Here is a 21,538-nt window from a genome sequence, read left to right on the forward strand (position 1 = left end):
CATTGGTCCATCTAGCTCAGGACTGTGTATGGCGGCTAGCAAGCGTTCTCCAGGGTTATTGAGGAGAATACAAAGATGCACAACTTTATATCACCACGCACCAGGAAAGGCTGTTCACAGAACCCTGGCATCCTTTTGAGGGACAGAATAGCTTCCCAGTAGCAAAGTGACCCATGATGCCTTGAATATTGACAATATAGTGACCATACAGGAACAAACTGTGTGACACACCTTCTCAGACCGTGTGTGTCATGAACTTTGCAGCTGGTATATAGGAAACTGCATCATCCCAGTTGCTATGTCTGTCCCCTGTGCTGGCAGACTAAGTCAGTCCAAGGCAATCCATTATGGGACTTTACAAGGTCACTGTGCCTGAGCTATCATCCAACTTGGTGGCACCCCATATGCATTTTATTTGCACCACTCTACCTATCACCAAGTGGAGGAGATTCTAAGATTGTTAGGAAGCTGCTTTTTACAGAGTTGGACTATTGGTCCATTTAAATCAGGACTGTCTACTGGCAATTGCTCTCCAGAGATGCCAGGGTTCAAATCTGCAAAGCATGTGCTCTGCTACTGAGGAGCAGCACCTTCTGTTTGGCCCTGCTGTTATTTAGTCGTTTAGTCGTGTCCAACTCTTCGTGACCCCATGGACCAGAGCACGCCAGGCACACCTGTCTTCCACTGCTTCCCGCAGTTTGGTCAGACTCATGCTGGTAGCTTCGAGAACACTGTCTAACCATCTCGTCCTCTGTCTTCCCCTTCTCCTTGTGCCCTCCATCTTTCCCAACATCAGGGTCTTTTCCAGGGAGTCTTCTCTTTTCATGAGTTGGCCAAAGTATTGGAGCCTCAGCTTCACGATCTGTCCTTCCAGTGAGCACTCAGGGCTGATTTCCTTAAGAATGGATACATTTGATCTTGCAGTCCATGGGACTCTCAAGAGTCTCCTCCAGCACCATAATTCAAAAGCATCAATTCTTTGGCGATCAGCTTTGGCCCTTGGTCCATCTAGCTCAATATTATCTACATTGACTGGTGGCGGCGTTCCATGATTCCAAACAGGGTACATTCCAAGTCTCACCTGGAGATGCCAGGGATTAATCACGGGACCTTATGTATGCAAAGTAGATGTCCTACTACTGAGCTATGGCCTTCCAGTCTATCACTGGTCTTCACTTCACTGTGTAACTTTCCAAGGACTTTCCAAGGACATCTAAAGTTACACATTATTTCTCATTAATAGGGTATCCATTTCCCCCCAAGTACCGGTACTTAGAAATGTGAAGTGCCGTTACTGTAGATCTTCAGATGCATTACCAAGAATTCTTAAATGCTCCAGTGGTAGGATAAAATGAGATTATGACAATATCCTGTATATACTCTGAGAATAAGTGGTTTATTTTTATCAGGTACATTTCTGTGCTTTGTTTACAGTCAGGCAGTCTGCTGCTTTCTCTGACCTTGATATCAGCACCTGATTTACACCCAGGGCTACTGGAAAACTGTTCAACCTCAGATGTTCCGATTATTGTGCCTTGGCTGCCAATTCTCATGGGCAATATTCAAGTCATCATGGGTCACTTTGCTACTGGAAAGCCCACAGTGATGACAAATCTCCAGCAGAGTTGTGAAACTTAGCCTGGCCTTTGGAAAGGTCATCATAAAGGCCTTTGGGAGAAGGTGAGACAAAACTGGCTGTGAAATTGGAAACACAACTACTCTACGCTTTCATGTATGGTCACTAAGGTTAAATACCTTGACTAATTCCATCATAGGTGCTTTGAAATTGTGAATATAAAGTAGGCAACCTATAGATAATGAAATGAAAAGGCACACTAGAATTCGACATAATTCCTGTGACAGGCACATGGAACCCATGAATACTTTCCAAAATTTTAATCAATGACGGGATTTGCAGATGACGTAAATGTTAGAGTAGCTAGCATCTCATAATATGGTAATAAAATTCAAAAAGACCTTGATAAAAGTGGGCCAAAGCTAACAAAATAAAATGCATCATTGACAAATGGAAAAAAATTGTTAAGTTAATCATAATCATTTTGCACAGGTATAGGTTGAGGGAAAGCTGGCTACATATGAAAAGTATATTGGGTTTGTAGTCAATCACAAGCTGAACACAAGTTAGCAGTGTGATGCAGTGGCAAAAAAGGGCTAAAGCAATTTTTAGGCAGCATTACTAGTACCATAGACAGCATCTTAAAAAGTAGAGACATCACCTTGCCAACAAAGGTCCGCATTGTAAAAGTTATGGTTTTCCCAGTAGTGATGTATGGAAGTGAGAGCTGGACCATAAAGAAGGCTGATCACCGAAGAATTCATGCTTTTGAATTATGGTGCTGGAGGAGACTCTTGAGAGTCCCATGGACTGCAAGATCAAATGTATCCATTCTTAAGGAAATCAGCCCTGAGTGCTCACTGGAAGGACAGATCGTGAAGCTGAGGCTCCAATACTTTGGCCAACTCATGAAAAGAGAAGACTCCCTGGAAAAGACCCTGATGTTGGGAAAGATGGAGGGCACAAGGAGAAGGGGAAGACAGAGGACGAGATGGTTGGACAGTGTTCTCGAAGCTACCAGCATGAGTCTGACCAAACTGCGGGAAGCAGTGGAAGACAGGAGTGCCTGGCGTGCTCTGGTCCATGGGGTCACGAAGAGTCGGACATGACGAAACAACAACAATACTACCATAGTTTCCCAAACATGGGAAATGAGAGTTCAACTTTATTCTGCACTAGTCAGACTTCATATGGACTTTGTCTTCATGTGTACTGTTCTCTTTTTGGTGCCTGCTAAAATCATTCCTGTTTAGACGAGCCTCCCCAGATGCTTAGAAAGTTGAGATAATTTTAGTCTGTTTTAGTATTTTAAAGTATGGTTGTGAATTTTTGCTGATTTCTCTGTTTTATTTTTTGTAAACCGGCTTTGAAGGTTTTTGTATTTTTTTAAAGAACACAATCAAGCATTGTATACATTTTATGAAATTGATAAGTAAAAAAGAAGGCTCCATGGAGGGACTGTGTAGAGGGAAGCAGACATCTTGCCAGTAGACACAGCAGCAGAAGCAGCAACCTGTTCAGCAGCAGTCTTAGTCAGACCATCCATCTCTGATGGAGCCAAGAGGAGAAGGAGATGGTTGGAGCAGCACCTGCAGGCTGGGTTTCCCCTATGGGAGATTTGAGAAGAACCCACAGTGGGCACCAGGGAAGCCTTCTGGAAATGGCATGAGGATGCCTTGCTAGGTGGCTTGGGACCCTGTGGGTGCAAGTCCTGCTTCTGCCTTCCCTCCTGGGCAGAGCAGGAGATCAGAACCACCCACAGGAAAGAGGGGGGAGATCGGTTCCAGAAAGAGTGGGGGAAACCAGATCGCAGAGAGGGCAAGAGAAGACCAGGACAGTAAAGTGCCTGCTTGAAGGGCAATCCCTCCAATATCTTCCAGATGTAATTGAGAAAGATAGCGTGGTCAGCGGCAGAAGAAGGAGCCCCTGGGCACAAGCTGAGAGGAGGGACAGGAAGTGAAGGATTACTCCTCTCAGCACTTAGATAATAAGGCTAGAGAAGTCACCCCACTGAGATTCGACTGCAGGTGATCCTACCATGAACAAAGGGTGGGAAGCACCCTGGGCTCTCTCATAGAAAGGTGGGTGGGAAAAGAATCCCCCAACAGTTAAGGTAACTAGAGGATGTAGGGGGAAGGCATAACGTGTGATGTAATGCAAGGGTTAATAAAATGTTTAAAGAAGCATAATTGGCCACCTCTCTTTTGTATTTTGTATTAGACATATGGGCCATAACTGTTTGAAAGCACTCCACCTCCACCCTGAGCCTTACACAGACATATGCATTCAACATAAAATATAGTAAAGGTAAAGGGACCCCTGACTGTTAAGTCCAGTCGTGAACAACTCTGGGGTTGAAGCGCTCATCTTGCTTTACTGGCCAAGGGAGCCAGCGTTTGTCCGCAGACCATTTTTCCAGGTCATATGGCCAGCATGGCTAAGCCGCTTCTGGTGAAACCAGAGCAGCGCACGGAAACGCCATTTACCTTCCCACCAGAGCGGTACCTATTTATCTACTTGCACTTTGATGTGCTTTCAAACTGCTAGGTTGGCAGCAGCTGAGACCGAGCAACAGGAGCTCGCCCCGTTACAAGGATTCGAACTGCTGACCTTCCAAGCGGCAAGCCCAAGAGGCTCAGTGGTTTAGACCACAGCGCCACCTGCGTCCCCTATAAAATATAAAATATAGTACTATATTACTATATACTATAAAATATAGTAGGGCAACCTAAATAGGGACCTTGGTATTCGGGGAACAAAAGGCTATTGTTGATACTGTTTCTCCAATATTCCATGTACAACCTACACAGAAGTGGGAGAATGGCAGAACCACCAACCATTTTCTAATTGTGGAGGGCACAGGCACCTGACTGTAGCAATGTAACCGAAAACTGACAGGGGTTCCACTCAGAGAGGAGAAATCCTAGCTACCAAACAGATCTATCTGGTCATAGAGCTCAATTCTGTAGCAGAGAACATGTTATTTTAGGGATATAAATATGTGCAGCAATGATTTTAAAATATAGCCAAGGCCTAGGTTTCAAGGGAACCATTATCTGTTTACTCAACTTTGAGTAAGAACACTCACTAGTTGAAAATATGCTTAAACTCATTTGGTTGGGAGAAAGCTCCTGTTAATTTCAGTAGAAATTGCCTGAAAGTATATTTTTTCAGGTGGAGAGAGATATTAGACAATGATATAGAAATAAAATAGTAAAATGGGTAAAAGGATGTTAGTCAAAATTTACCGTATATTTGCACAATTCAAACTGTTTTATGGTAGTATAGCACAGAGTATGCTATAAACAGTTTTTATTGATATGAAATATTTGAATGGGAATCTATAGGTATCAAATTGGAAAGACCAACGTGCTTTATATTGCAGTACAACATTGCACATCTTTCTGTAATTAAATTATTTTATGCAGAGAAGGAAGAGAATGCTATTGCACTCAGCAAGTTAAACACTTGACATTTCCATCACAGAAAATGCAACATTTTAGAAATCTAGATATGTTTATTAATTAGTGATTATTAACACCCAGTAAACAACATTATGTCTTGTAAAAACACAATCTTTCTTCACAGCATGGAGCTGAAATCTATTATTCACTGATTCCATATGCTGAAATACACTCAAATGATCACAAATGACCTTAAACATTAGATAAATGTAAATGAGGACATTGTTGAAAATGTGCTTTTGATTGATATCTAAAAGACCAGGTTGTAAATCTTGACAAGAGATGAAGTCTTGCACACACTACATGGCAATTTGAAACCTACATATGGGTGTGCATGAAACAAAACAGGGGTCTGTTCACAGTGAGCTGAAATCAGAGGGGTTTAAGGTCTTAAGAAAAGCACTTATTTTGGATGCTTGGAACCTGAAATGATATGGGATTGTATTAAGTTCGGTACGTATGATAAAAAAGGAACAATTGCTTTAAGCTGCCCAATGGTTTTGCCTCCAGGTTGGAACTGAAATATTAAGTAAATGTCCATTAAAATGGGCCTAAAACAGACTTATACAACATTGGTTTTGGCTATGCCATTTAGACCCTTAACCTCAAACATCAGAGCAGGCTGCAGCTGGACTTCAACAGCCTTGCTCTAGGACAGAGAAGGTAGATTGGAACCTAATTTTTGTCATACAAAGCAGGTGGTCCACCACTGAGTTGTGTTCCGGCCTCCAAACAAGACAGAGAGACAGTTAGAGCAGAGGAAGAAAACATTTCCCGGCCTCAAACATGCTTTCATCTGAATCTTTTGATAGAAACGGTTCAGTAACAGTACATTACGCTGCATTCCTAAAGACCCAGATTCAATCACGAGCACCTACATTCAAGTACCAAGAGCTAACCTTGGCAAGAATAGCTAATACTGACTTGTACTGACAATGGTCTGACTTAGTATATGGTAGCTTCAGACATTAATTGCTTTCTTAAACATAGATTAATTACAGTGTAAGGGCAATGCAATTCTGTCTCTAGCTGTAACACCCCCTGAGGAAAAACAAACATGTCTAGTTTGTGGTGAATCACTTAGTAAAGGTAAAGGGACCCCTGACCATTAGGTCCAGTCGTGGCCGACTCTGGGGTTGCGGCGCTCATCTCGCTTTTTTGGCCAATGGAGCCGGCGTACAGCTTCCGGGTCATGTGGCCAGCATGACTAAGCCGCTTCTGGTGAACCAGAGCAGCACATGGAAATGCTGTTTACCTTCCCGCCGGAGCGGTACCTATTTATCTACTTGCACTTGACGTGCTTTCGAACTGCTAGGTTGGCAGGAGCAGGGACAGAGCAACGGGAGCTCACCCCGTCATGGGCATTCGAACCGCCGACCTTCTGACTGGCAAGTCCTAGGCTCTGTGGTTTAACCCACAGCGCCACCCTGAATCACTTAGTAGTGTCTGCTACATACATATTTTAGTGAATGCTTCTTCACGCTCTTCACACATCCTTCAGCAGGGATACTGCTGAGTTTGATTATGGCCATCAGTGAAATATTTATTATTATTATTAGTTGTAGCTGTAGTATTTATTTTATTGTAGTAGCAGAGGGGGAATCCAGTGTAAGACACCTTTCACAGCAGAAGTGATGATGCTGAGGCAAAGCGAATGAGGTATTATTGAGGTTTTCAAGTTTTTGTGACAGATTAGCATAGAAGAAGTCAGAGAATGAGGGAAATAACCAAGTAGTGCTGAATACTCCACAGGAACATAGGAAGCTGAGTCAGATCCTTCCATCCATTCATTTAGTTCAGTATCGTCTTCACAAACTGGCAGCAGGTCCCCAGGATTATAGACGTGAGTCCCTCTCAGCCAGAGATGTCAAGGATTGAAAGTGGGACCTTCTGCATGCAGAGAAGATGTTCTACCAGTGACCTCTGGCCCTCCCTTCTTCTCTTCTCCTTGAAGGGGTCCCTACTTAATGTAAATGTAAATGCAGGACTGCTTGCATTTCTAACGAAAAGCTAAGGGTTACATTTCAGCTGGTTGAAGATCTTTTGTTAAAGCTCTATGTGTCTTACAAACTGACTCTATATGCTGTCAGAAGTAAGCACCACTGAGTTCAAGGGACCTTCATCCCAGAAGACAATGCACAGGATCGCAGTCATGCTGAGTAAAATAAATCAGATTTTACGCTGTGTACTGCTGCTTGTTGGTGTGATACTTCTGGGTTTACCTATGTGTAATAATGGGTCGACACAGCTGCCTCTAATTGGGGACTCTCCTTTGGGGTATGTTTATGTGGGATGTCATGATGGCCTCCTGGAATCAAAATTGACCACTACACCACTGTGGCCAGTACTAAAAATGACGTTTTTGCATGTAGCTAAAGGTAGATGATGTGTAGCACAAGTTACTTTTTCTTGTGCAAGCAAAGCAATATATGTTTCAGAATTTTGAAAAGAAGCAGTTTGGATTAACATAAAAAGAGACTCTCCTCCTGCAAGAGAGGGGAGTGGTTGTGGGCGGAAGCCGGTCTCCGCCTCAAGCAGGGGGCGTTAGCCCCCTGCCTCCCACTCACCTGGCTGGCGCCCACGGCCACGGCCAGGCACCCAACCAGGTGCCTTTGAGGGGGCATGTACAGCAGCCTAAATTGCTGCGGTGCCAGCCTCCCGGCCTCACTCTTAGGCACTGGAATAATGTGTTGTGGTGTGTCGAAGGGCTAGGTGTGGCCATCGCCTACGCCTTCAATTTTTGGGTATTCTGTTAAAGGAATCCAGCGGTCGTGTGTTCTGTCCGATGCCTGCGTGGCGGGAGGCCATGGCACGACCCTCGGTGACATCAGGGGAGAGCTTATAGTTGGATTAGCATCAACAGGCTCCAGCTACTGGTGAATAAACCCCCCTGTTTTAGACTCACCCCTCTCCGAGTGGGTGGAGTCAGCTGACGTAATCCAATGCCTAAGCCAATACCTTTTCACTTGCTGTAATCAATAAAGTTGTGGCCTTTTCTTGCCCATTAACCTTATATCACGTGTCCCTGTGTTTTCATTCCACTATGCGGGGATCGGGTCCTCGAACCACAACTAAGTGTTCAGTCAATACATGTTAGACTGGTATATAATTTTTCTCTGACAAAATTGATTCCAAGTGAGAGCCAAGCACAAGTTTGAAAACGTGCCAGCGCTTCATCCTCATCCTACTTTCATTTAGCATGGGTAAAAATTCATACAGGAACAATGTAAAAGAAACATAAGAAGTGTCTTACCAGCTTGAGACTGCTTGGGCTCTGAACCTCTTTTGGTTTCTTCTGATTATATCGCTTACATCTATAACACTGGTTAAGAATCATCCATAAAATAAAACTGACGGATCAAAAGCTACTAATTTTTCATGGCAAATATTTCTGCAACCATAGTCATTATTATATATTATGAGCACACATGCGCAAGAACTGCCACTTAATCTTGGTTAATCAATGTGAGGACCACTGCGGCTCATTTGCATCACGCTCAGATGGTCAGTGTGATGACCTTCAGATGTTGACGGACTCCAACTCCGTCAGTCCCAGCCAGCATGGCCAATGGTCCAGGCTGATGGGAGTTGTGGTTCAACAACATCTGGAAGGCATCACATTCCAGATGTTCATGGTAGTGATGGGCTAACACACAATGACTAGTTGTGGTTGGGAATACACATCAGAATGTGTGCCCCATTGAGATGAACAGCACTGACAGACATCATCCACCCTTGACTGCACCTTTAGACAATAATAATAATAATAATAATTTATTTGTATCCCACCCTCACCCTCAGAGCATGCAGCACCTCCCACTCCCATCACAAGCTTGCTGAAGTATTTACACATCCCATCAAGGATACTTTGGTCCCCGATGGAAAGTAAAATGGATAAAATTTGTCATAATTAGCCATCAAATGTGAGAGGTAGCTGAAGGAACCCTAACTTTTAAACAGATATACATGAAAGTCACTTTATGCCAGTTAAACTTGCCCAGGGGTAGTCAACCTTTTTATACCTCCTGCCCACTAATGCATCTTTCTTGATGGTAAAATTTCCTTACCGCCCACCAGTTCTCGATGGAAGGAGGATTCAACTTGTGCTGTAGAACCACCTACCGCCCACCTAGAATCCTGAAACGCCCACTAGTGGGCGGTAGGGACCAGGCTGATAACCCCTGAACTTCCCTTGAAACACATGTACTCTGGATTATTGAAGAAATCACCCCAAAATCAAATCACCCTGGGGTATACATCGGTCTCTTAGCCTCCTCTTTCTCACCATCATTCCTGGCAAACTACCAGCACTTTCTCATTGGAACCAGTGAACTGAGAAATTATTGAAAGTTGCCTGTTATTGTTGTTTATTAAATTGTTATCCACTTTTCCTCCTGAAGAAATCCAGTACCTCCTTATCCCATTTGCTTGGAAATCAGTCCCATGGCTTTCAAGAAAAGCCACTTCTGTTTAGAATTACTGCCTAGCCTCAAAACCAGGAGAGCATCCTTCCAGACATACACGCTTTGAATTGCCTTCAACACCGGCCTTAAAAACCATGGACATGCGAAATGGCTTACCCTGAAGTAGCTACAGCAGCGTTTTGTATGAGGCAAGAGTAGCAATTCAATCCTGCTATGTCGTTGACCAGTGATAATGTGAGGTCAACAGGCTGCTTTATATTTAGCAGGTAGACTTGCTCTGACATAGAGGTTATAATAATATTGTTAGGGGAGTTGTCCTAGGTGAGTTGTCCCCATTCCCGTTCTCACCGATTTATGTGCGAAATACAAATAGCAGTGCTATTATGACACACATAGACTTGTGGGGAATCCCAGCATAGTGGTGTTTGTAGCACTGGCATGGATATAGTTGCCGCAGGAGCAGCTTGCGAATCACATTAGCGGCGTTTGCAAAGAAAACACATTTCTCTAATGCATCACCGTTGAGAGTAACAGAGGCTCAGAAAGCCATAATAATGAAGTTTATGAACGTAACAGACATTTGTGTGTGTGTGTGTGTGTGTATGTAACAAAACAGTAGAGATAATGTTGTTGCTGTGAAAAATACATTAAAAAAAGCCCTCTGGGTTTTGAATTATTATTTTTTTGACATGTTTCCATGGTGTTCTGTGTAACACCGTGATCCGAATCATAGAGAAAAGAAAGGGCATAACTAATATCATAAAGAATTATGTATTATTTGGTTAATTAAGCAAATCTGCTAATAAAACATCATATACTTTTTTTAAAAAAAATGCCTTCAATAATTTTGTTTTAGTTGTGTAATCATGAAGGGTTCAGACCTGCATCCAACTACATCCTACACACATACACAAACATTTGTTACTCAAATCAAAATAACTTCTACATAGGATATATTTATAGCTGGATGCAGGATCATAAACAACATATTTTACATAGTGCATAAATCTTTATTCTCCAGAATCCATTCTCAATCTTCTCTTTAAAACCTAGATTTTCTAAGATTATTTGGAGAGCCATACACAATATAGCTATATTATAATATTACTGGTTTTTGTGGGGGTGGGTTGCATTGTGGATATTGTAATACACTCTAAGCTTGTCTCACATTTCTAGATACCATATTTCAATTCATACGTAAATGATAAACAAAAAGCTAAAATAAAGATCACTTTTAAGCAGCTTCCTGAACCATTTCTCCTCCTTGAAAGTCTCCATCAGTGAATGTGTAAGTTCTCAGCTGTATTTACATTAGTGCAAATAGTTTAAATATACCACATAACTTTCAGAATGAGATCTGGCTAAGAAATCTGTAGACTGGACCATGGCATGAATTTCAGATCATTATTTCATTAAAATTTAGAAAATACAAATTTGATGTTCAGGTACATTACCAAATTCACCTTTAACACATTTCCTTTTTTCCTTTGGCAATTGATTTGACTACTAATAGAGCCATAAAACTATAAAAAGTAGGAAATACAATTTTAAGACAAAATAATACATTAATAAAACAGTAGTGTTACTATGCAATGCAATTACTAACAAGTGTAATTTAATTTCAGTGCAGATTAGGAGGTGCAGCTATACATTATAGCTTCTTATACCATAATATGGTGCTATATGAGCAGTGGCAGAGTTTTAAAAAGAATACATTCATGTTTGCATGGCGCACTACAACACACTGGAGTTTTATTGTTAAAGGTACCCCTAAATGTTATACAATAGGGAAAGAGATTGCTTAAAAACTGGAATAGTTAATATGAAAGCCGGCTTCTGTGTTCCTTATACCTGATATATATTGATTTTGTATTAAGAGAGCACATGCTTTGACATCCCTGTAGTAAATGAAATTATTACTCTCACAAATGAATTGACAATAAACCCATCAAAGACTGATGGGACACAATACACTCAGTGGGTGTTTTTTTTTGGGGGGGGGAGTAAAAAGGTAAATCAAATCCCACCACCACCAACGAATTCAAAACTACACAAAAGCAGGACCCCTAGATATCCTCTATGAATAATGCTAATAATAGCAACAATAATAAGTATAACAATGATGATAATATAAAAGTGAATGCTCAGATGCAAAGCACTATTGCCAGGTCGATTTTCAATTACATTTCGCTGATGTATTCATTTGTTTCTTAATGTGTTCATCTTGCCCATTAAGAATAATTAGCAGGCTTGCTTAGTGATTTCCCGGCTTCTGACTGTGATTTTCTCTCTTCCTGGGTTGACACCATTTTGACTATATATATATATATATATAGTAAGTGGCATATAATTTATAAGTTTTAAAGAAATTTAAAGGACAAAGGTAAACTCTAATTTTAAACAAGAAGGGTATTTTAATTTAATAGCTCAACAACAGAGCACAAAACAAGGCACTTTGTAACCCCCCATCACAGAATCGACAATTTTTGAAACGTATTTGCTTAGGGAAGTTTCTAGGTGAGTACAAATCTTTATTCAAGCATCCTGACAATGGCACTGAAAGTTATTGTGCATTTTAACAGCTCTGCAAGTTAATACTAAAACATTTAATAAATTCAACTGATTTTTTTGTGTTATTTCCATGTAAGTGTGAGGTCAGTAATATTTTTGTTTATGTTCTGTCCTCAGCTGCAATTCAGTGGGTTGATATGGGTAGTGTTTAATCTAAAGTATATTTGATAATTGATTGTTTCAAAGCAGTATATTTTGACCATATAGAGAAACAGAAACCAATTAGATTGTCATGGCAGATTTGCTTTGCAAAATCCAAAACGCCTAAAAAATTGGTTTTTTTAAAAAAAGTTCTATTTGCATAATAGATCATTGGATGACACAAAGGATTTTGACACTGCAAGAAAACTTTATAATAGACCTGTGAGATACTGTTAAAGCTGTCTGGTGCTTGATTTGTGATTCTAAAAATCTAAAAGTGGAAGCAAAATATCAGCCAGGTTAAAGCAGTTCAGTTGGTTATAATATATCCTGATTCAACTCTATTGATTCTTAAAAATGTTTTCCTCATGTACATCTTTTACAGAGGTACTAGAGAAAGCAACAGTATAATGCATAACTATATGGCACACTGCAAAACTGTAGATTCTAGGTAGGAAAAAAAATCAACAACATTTTCCTGGCTTAATATTATAAGAGGGAAAATATCCCCTTCCCCTTTCACCCCTACCCCCAATTTAAAGCATCTGTGTGTCACATTCTTAAAAGATGGGATAAGTGCCTAGGACTGCCTTCATCTTTGAATTCTCCAAGAATTTGACACAGATATCGCTGTATTGAGGTCCCCCAAAGAGGGCACAGTGTTCTTGAAGTCTGATTCTCGATATCCTTGTATTACCATTGTATGCATACTGTAAGCACACATTGTTTCCCTTAAAAAACAACAACCTCACAACAGAATTAAATAAAATTGAGGGGGAAAGGACCTATTTGTTAGTGAATACTAACAAAGAGATTTCTCCATAACTTTGACATGCCAGTATTCCGCCACTAAATGAAGACCCCTAACATGCAAATGTCATTATCGTCAAGAACCAAAGCAAACAGATACCTTCTGCGTTCCCCTCTCAATTTCTAACAGTCATTAATATTCACTATGGGACTTAGCTTGCATGCTATTGTAGACACTTAGTTAACTGAGAGGGAATAATTTGCAGTCATATTAAAGTGCAAATTTGTTTACCTGCATATGTACTAATTAGATTTAATAAAACGTATTCCAATACAAGAAAGAAACCCTTGTTTTAAGAGAAATACTGGGCAATTGGTAATGAACTGAGTGGAGATGCATCTTGCATGAAGTTAGGGAAAGGTTACTATGAGTGATATTATGTGTACATGGTCTAAACATAAACAAAAAGTAGAAGCTGGGATAATATCCAATTAAGTGATACTCAGAGAAGACCCACTGAAATAATTGAATCTACTACGAGTATGACTAATTTTGGATATCACTAATTTTGACTAATTTTGGATAAATATATATGTAACACATATATTTATTCAATATAAAATGTCAATATCTTGAAGCAAAACCAATGTAAAGTAGACCAGCAACTGGGAAATCTGCAAAACTGGAATTGTAAGGTCTGCTGTTGTATAACTTTAAACAGAACTGATTTGAATACTTACATAACATGGGATCAGTATTTATCATGTTTCTTGATTCTTTCTTTCAGAACAAGCACACTTCTTTTTTAATGTAAAAGAGAGTGTGAATTTTTTCCCCTAGGGAACACTGTAAATCTATTTAATAACATTATATATTCTTAATTACTTACAGTGGGTATGTGTACGTATGCATATATTATTATATGGACCCCTTGCTGTCCTTTTATATCAATTGTTGCTCAGGTAGTGAAAAAGGAACGAGTCCAACAGACCAGTTTTCTATCTGAATAAGGATACTTTTGATGGCCTTTTCATTTCCATCAGTTAACAGAACTTCTTTGACATCTGCAGAAATAGCAACCTGGAAGGTGGGGGTGGGGGAAGAGAGAGAGGGGGGGGAGCACAGCAAACAATGAGCAAATATGCTTGTCTGTGTGGAAGTGAAGACAGGAGTGACAAGCCTTCAGTATCATGCTTCCTCACCTATTTCTCTGTAACAGTCTTCAATCTTTTTTCATTTTATGTCTGCATTATTTTAATCATTCAATCAAATCAGTCAATACTTTTATCATTCCATTTGCGGGAGCCTCTATCTTGCTATCATTCTGTTCCGTAATTGCATTGTGACAGCGGATGATGGTATTCTGAGAGGCTTTCATTTGCGGGCTTCTGTTTATCTAGTAGAGCCATCATACGAGGCTGTCACTCTGCCTTTCAGCTTGCTTCTGTCTGACTGCCTGATGCCCTTCATATAACTTTGCATTGCAGGCAGATGGCTTTGTAAGGGTAATTTTTTTGTGAGCTTTGACATGCTCGCACATTGGGCTGTAACCTCGACACATTGTGTAAGAACGACAGGTTTGTCAAATGCCAATCAGTGTAACAATATGCTTTTATTTGTAGAGACATAAAAACTTGTCTAATGCACTGCACTGCTACATAATATCTCCTGAATACATGACTCAGAACCCAGAGAATGGTGAATGACGCTCCTGAATGGCCAATCTAATTCAAAAGAATCTAATTACCGAGAGCTCTGGATCATGTTTGTTGGTGTAATAATGCAGGCAAAACATTAGCAGCTATATCATGGTGCTCCAACTGTGATTCGCCAGGCTATTCCTGTATCTTAGCAAATGGGGGGGGGGACTATAATCTGAGGAGGGGGGAAGCTTCAGCTATGGCAATGAAAGACAGACCGTACGTGGCCTGGAATGTCACAACAAGAGATATTGACTACACTGAGGTAAAATGTTTCTGCTCATCGAGGCAACCATAAAATCAATATGATACGAAAGCAAGTCAATCTAGAAGGTCTCTCAAGACTCTGCAGCTTGACCGCAGCTGATTCTGTTGACAGTTCTCTGACCCAGCAGTTGGAGGCACTGGAACATTTTTTTCCCCTTTGTTCCTCCCTCTGAATAGGATTGGAATTGAGAAAAGACCTACCATAAGCCCAGCCAAGCATGTCATGCCACCCCCTAGCTCACACACAGCAAGGCCCCTGAAAGAGAGAAAAGAAATGGTAGAACCCATACAAATTAGATGAAAATGGCCAGAGAGACATATATGTTACAAGAACAAATTGCTATCTGTAGTGCGGCGCGGAGGTACCAGGAAGTAGCAGAGGCATGACCGGGCTACCTCATGTCGTTTTGCGTTTTAAAAATAATTATGAAATAGAAAAGTCACAAAGCAGGCAAACCAGTGGGGGTTCCCTCATTAGTGCTCAGTGCAACATTACCACCGCTGAGCTGAAAAAAAATCCGAGAAGGTTCTCTCCCCCCCCCCCAACCATTCCTTGTCAATGGCACTGTCTTTTAGAACTAAACTAGCTAGAGTAACGAAAGATAATTGTTAGGAAAGGATAACACTGTTAATTCACATTCATTCGTTCAAAAACAGTTAGACAAGTAAATGAAAGAATTAATATAATTTCTCCCGCTCACTCTTGCTCCCACCCTCTGGAGAACCATGGAATGAAATAGTTGAAATTTGTAACAGAAACTCTGACATTTAAAATAAGTACACAGCTCAGCTGTGTGTGTCTTTCTTTCCTTCTTTCTTTCTTTCTTTCTTTCTTTCTTTCTTTCTTTCTTTGCTATGCACAGGTGGAAATTTTAGCTCATAATTAGCACTTTAATTACAAATGGCCTACAAAAGATCCTAGTTGTTTTTTTTTTTGTTTGTTTTTTAAAAACCCTCTTAGCACAACTGCTTTGTGCCAAGTAAATTTGCTTTTAAGAAATTCCCATTGATATCTGTGGGATTGTTCAAAAGTAAGTAAGCTTTGACTGGTGCCCATAGAGTAAAAATCAAAAAGTTTGTGCAACATCAGTTGTTTCCTTAAAGATGACAAATGAGAATGCTAAGTATCTGATGTGCACATTTTTATTAATTTATTTCAAAGTTCATTGGCAGCCACAACCTTTATGCAAGAAAATACCGTTTTATGATAGACATTTGCTGGGATATTTAAAACTCTTGGTGGATAAAAATAATTCAAGGCAGGTTACGAGTTCTATTGTATAGCATAAAATATACCAGAATGGAAACCACACAAAGAAAAATAATAAAAATATTTTCATAAAATTCCTAAATAAATAAAGTAGTCAAATCACTCCTAAAAGTGTTTAGGGTAAGCTTTTGGTGAGCCTCCTCATGGAAGTGATAACTAAGGAGCAACCAGTAAGAACACAGGCTGACTTTTCCTTGTAGACAGTTTGAGCATATTACACTGATCCTGGTCCGACTGCACTTGCAACCAATTAGTTTCTGGGATTAAAAATGCTGGTTTTATAAAGCCTTAAATTGCTCAGGACCGTAATACCTCAAGGACTGCCTCTTTCCATATGAACCTACGCGGACCCTGAGATCATATCGTGAGGTCCTTCTATGTGTGCCTCCTCCTTGAGAGGTCCGGAGGGTGGCAACACAAGAACGGGCCTTCTCTGCAGTGGCTCCCTGTCTGTGGAATGCTTTCCCCAAGGAAGTTCACCTGGTGCCTTCATTATACACTTTTAGGTGCCAGGCAAAATCATTCCTTTCTAACCAGGCCTTCAGTTGATTTGATTGACATCCTATGCCCTTTTAAAATGTGGAGGTTTTGGGGAGGAGGGTTATTGGGTTGTTGTTTTTATTTTGATTATATATTTTGTTTTATATTTTGATTTTGTTCTGTGAACCACCCTGAGACCTTTGGGTATAGGGTGGTATATAAATTCAGTCAACAACAACAGAGATACACATCAGCATGGGAGCGGTGTTTTGTAAGTTTTAATAAGGTTTGTTTATTCATTTCAAACATAATGGAGGTGTCTGAAAGATATGGGATTCAATTAAATTTTACTCAGAGTAGACCCACTGAAATTAATGAACATGAGTAAGTTAGGTCTAATAATTTCAATAGGACTAGTTGAATACCACCCATGCTTCAACACAAGCATGTGGAACTGCGCATAGGAAGCTACTGGAGGCTGGTGGGGTGCGGGGGACAAGAAACCCAATATATTTGGTATAATGCTCATTTGGGTTTTGTTTTGTTTTGCAGCAAACTCATGACAAGGACATTGTAGAAGTCTGCCTTTGGAAAATTTAAACTTATACTGTTGTTGCTGGCATCTGTCTGTCTTGAGAGACAATGAAAGACTGCGCCATTGGGAGGTAAATCAAACCACTAGAGTTACAGTTCCACATAAGGTCAACCTCTGGCCGAGAACTGAATCGCAACAGGCCAGAAAACAGAGTTGAGGAGGAGTTGTAATCAAGCAGATTAAAGCAAGCCAGAATCAAACACAGTCCAGAGGACAGAGTAATTGAGTAGAGATCCTGAAGTCAGCAACAATATGGGAAGGCAGTCAAGAGGTAGGGCAAAACACAGGTTGCAAGAGTCTCCGACACCCTTTCTCAACCTTGGGTTCCTAGAGGTTGCTGGACTACAGCTCCCATCATGCCTGACCCTGGCCAGGATGGCTAGGAATGGTGGGAATTGGAGTCCAACACCATGTCTGGACCCTGGGTTGAGAAAGGCTGGCCTGGAAGGGGAAAGACGCGTGGTGGTCCATCAGCTAGCAGACCTCAACTGAGGGCTTATATAGTCTGGTCCCTCAGGCTCCATCCAGGACCAGCTGTACACACTTACTTCTGCCCTCAGGAGCCCTTTCTTTCCAAGGAGTCCCTTAATCTCAAGTTGTTCACTTGGGCTTTCAGGCATGCACTCTTTTGCTGAGCCAGGAATTTCTGACAACTATGCTCTCTGACACTGGGAGGAAGTTTGGCCTTCCTCTTTGTCTTCTGCTGCAGGTGAATCAGAGGGTCCACTCCAAGGGCCCTTCCTGGGCAACTTCTGAAGGCAGGCCTGGTGAGGCCCTGGATACCAAGGTCTTCCAGATCAGTGCTGAAATGGGATAGAGTCTCCAGGCTTGGGGAGGTCTGGGTCTTTGTCAGAGGACAAGGTTTTCAGAATTGTGTCAGGCCCCAGTATGACAAATCCACTGGAGTTGTAGCAAAGGGGGGTTGGCAGACTGAATGGGATTCCTAGGTGCAGCTTGGAGATTGTCTACTATGAAATATAGTACCTTGAGATCCAGCGCCAAGGGCCTTCTGGCGGTTCCCTCATTGCAAGTGAGGTTACAGGGAACCAGACAGAGGGCCTTCTCGGTAGTGGCGCCTGCCCTGTGGAATGCCCTCCCTTCAGATGTCAAGGAAATAAGCAGCTATCCTATTTTTTAAAGACATCTGAAGACAGCCCTGTTTAGGGAAGTTTTTAATATTTAATGCTGTATTGTTTTCAACAATCGATTGGGAGCAGCCCAGAGTGGCTGGGGAAACTCAGCCAGATGGGCAGGGTATAAATAAATAAATAATAACAATAATAACAATTGTTGTTGTTGTTGTTGTTGTTGGACTAGTGAGCATATTGGGACTTGAGCGTGTGAACTTCCTGCAGTAATACTACAGTAGCTGTGATCATTTTGGCTGTGAGTCCTGAAAGACCTGCTCCCTGCTTTTCAGGCCTTTTCCCACCTGGCCTAGGGAGGTCACTGACTGGCTCTAGCTGCAAAAGTTGAGACTGCTGAACAGACTCTTGGGTTGGTGTGTTGTTTAGGGGTTTTTTTCGGGCGGGGGGGGGGCGAGTTTGTTGCTGTTACTGATTTATTTTTTGTATTTTTATTTTTATATCTTCTTGTGATTTATGTAGAATCTTCCAGCCTGCTACTTTTTGATGTGTTTTATTTATTCTTTATGACTACTGGGAAAGAGGAGAGTGAGAGGAGATACGATAGCCATCTTCAAATGTCACATATGGATGCTTTAGCTGAGATTCCTGCATTTCAGGGGATTGGATTGGACTAGATGACCCTTGAAGTGCCTTTCAACTCTACAGTTCTATTCTACTTTAGTCATATATGTATTTTTTCATGTTGTAAGGCACCTTCAGCATGGTTTTAACTATGAAGAGACAGTATACAAATAAAGTGGTGTGCGTGTGTGTGTGATACTGAAGTATACTTCAAGTTTAACAGGAGTAACAGGATTATATGAAATTCTATGGTGATAGTGATAGTGAGAACACAACTACCATTGGGAAACAGGTGTCCAGGTAGTTATCAGAGCTATACCTAGAAGTTGTTTTTGAGGTGGAAAGTGAAGACTTCCTTTTGGATTTCTGGAACTTTCAATAAGGAGGATAAGAGTGGGATTTCTTTGATGCATAGCAGGAGACTGGTAAAAGTCTAGTTGGGCCCCCAAACTGTCCCACTTGCAATGATTTGGTCAGAATGTTTGGTCAGAATATTTTGTACTGATTTATTTTCTCTGCAGTTTATTCATTGTACCCTGCTCCTAAATCTATATAGATTGTATATAAATATAAATCTATATAGGTGTTCAACTGTCAGGGGCAGTATGCTTCAGAATACCAAGCACTGGAAACCGCAGGATCAGGGAGTGCTGCTGTGCTTGGCCCTACTTGCATGCTTTCTATAGGCATCTAGTTGGCCACTGTGAAAACATTATGCCACTGGATTGATCCATCTGATTCTTCTTAAGTTCTTAAGGGTAGGATAGTTTGTTTAGATAGATAGATAGATAGATAGATGATAGATAGATAGATAGATAGATAGATAGATAGATAGATAGATAGATGATAGATAGATAGATATAGATGATAGATAGATAGATAGATAGATAGATAGATAGATGATAGATAGATAGATAGATAGATAGATAGATAGATAGATAGATAGATGATAGATAGATGATAGATGATAGATAGATAGATAGATATAGATAGATAGAGATGATAGATAGATAGATAGATAGATAGATAGATAGATGATAGATAGATAGATAGATAGATAGATAGATACAGTAGATAGATAGATAGATGATAGATGATAGATAGATAGATAGATAGATAGATGATAGATAGATAGATAGATAGATAGATGATAGATAGATAGATAGATAGATAGATAGATAGATAGATAGAGATAGATAGATAGATAGATGATAGATAGATAGATAGATAGATAGATAGATAGATAGATAGATAGATAGATAGATAGATAGATAGAGTAGATAGATAGATAGATAGATGATAGATAGATAGATAGATAGATAGATAGATAGATGATAGATAGATAGATAGATAGATAGATAGAAAGATAGATGATAGATAGATAGATAGATAGATAGATGATAGATAGATAGATAGATAGATAGATGATAGATAGATAGATAGATAGATAGATAGATAGATAGATAGATAGATATAGATAGATTAGATAGATATAGATAGATAGATAGATAGATAGATAGATAGATAGATATAGATGATAGATAGATAGATAGATGATAGATAGATGATAGATAGATAGATAGATAGATAGATGATAGATAGATGATAGATAGATAGATAGATAGATAGATAGATAGATAGATAGATAGATAGATGATAGATAGATAGATAGATAGATAGATGATAGATAGATAGATAGATAGATAGATAGATAGATAGATAGATGATAGATGATAGATAGATAGATAGATAGATAGATAGATGATAGATAGATAGATAGGGTTTTTTAAATAAATAAATGTCACGGATCATCTGCTGAAAATGCTGCCTTAATGTCACCTAGCATATAAGGTGCGTTCCGATGTTCAGTCATCAAAAAGTCCAGAACAATCCTCCAGACCAAAGCTAAATTTCCTAAAGACTGCTGTGGAAGTTATAAAACGGAGCTCTAGGAGGTACCAGCTATGCTATGTACAGATTCAGAACCTAATTGTTTGTGTCCACAGAGATCATGAAACGGAGCCAGATGCATCCCTGAGGAAAATATCTTGTGGTCTTAATTACAGAAGGAAGGGCAGCATCCATACTTACCATCCAATGTGGTGCCTGCAATTATGCAGAAGACTTAAGTATACTGAGCAAAAATACACAAGTGAATATGCAAATACAACAACAACAACAACCGTTAAAGAGTGTTGTGACACCTTAAATACTAACAAATATATTACGCTAAGTATCCACGGACACCCTGACAAAAGGGCATGAGTCCACAAATATTTATGCCATATTAAATGTGTTAGTGTCTAGGGCGCCATAAGATTCTTTGACTATTTTTGTTGCAAGAGTTCTCCCTCTGAAAAAAAAGTGAAAATTTAACCATGGGCTTTTAATGTATGGATGGCAAAACTGCAAACAAGTAGCTATTCAGTCTCATGAAATTAGCTCTATGCTGTTGATTCCAGATCTATTTTTGATATTCAAAATTTATATACAGTATAGGCCTATAAGATTGATTGATAGATAGATAGATGATAGATAGATGATAGATGATAGATAGATAGATGATAGATATAGATATAGTCAGTTTTTC

The 21,538-nt window shown here is 40.1% G+C and overlaps 1 protein-coding gene across 2 annotated transcripts in view; it reads right to left on the reverse strand.

Annotated features, from left to right (window-relative positions):
• CAMKMT (calmodulin-lysine N-methyltransferase) overlaps positions 1-21,538 on the reverse strand; it is a 232,689-nt gene that overhangs the window by 31,914 nt on the left and 179,237 nt on the right. For both annotated transcript variants that reach the window (XM_081904356.1, XM_081904357.1), the window contains exons 5-7: positions 15,096-15,150; positions 13,944-14,007; positions 8,294-8,354 (exon numbers count right to left, since the gene is read on the reverse strand). In XM_081904356.1, the coding sequence (XP_081760482.1) occupies positions 8,294-8,354; positions 13,944-14,007; positions 15,096-15,150 (180 nt within the window). The remainder of the gene's footprint in view (positions 1-8,293; positions 8,355-13,943; positions 14,008-15,095; positions 15,151-21,538) is intronic.

Source organism: Podarcis melisellensis (genome assembly GCF_964234715.1).
Source record: "Podarcis melisellensis genome assembly, chromosome: 3".
NCBI classification, from domain to species: Eukaryota; Metazoa; Chordata; class Lepidosauria; order Squamata; family Lacertidae; genus Podarcis; species Podarcis melisellensis.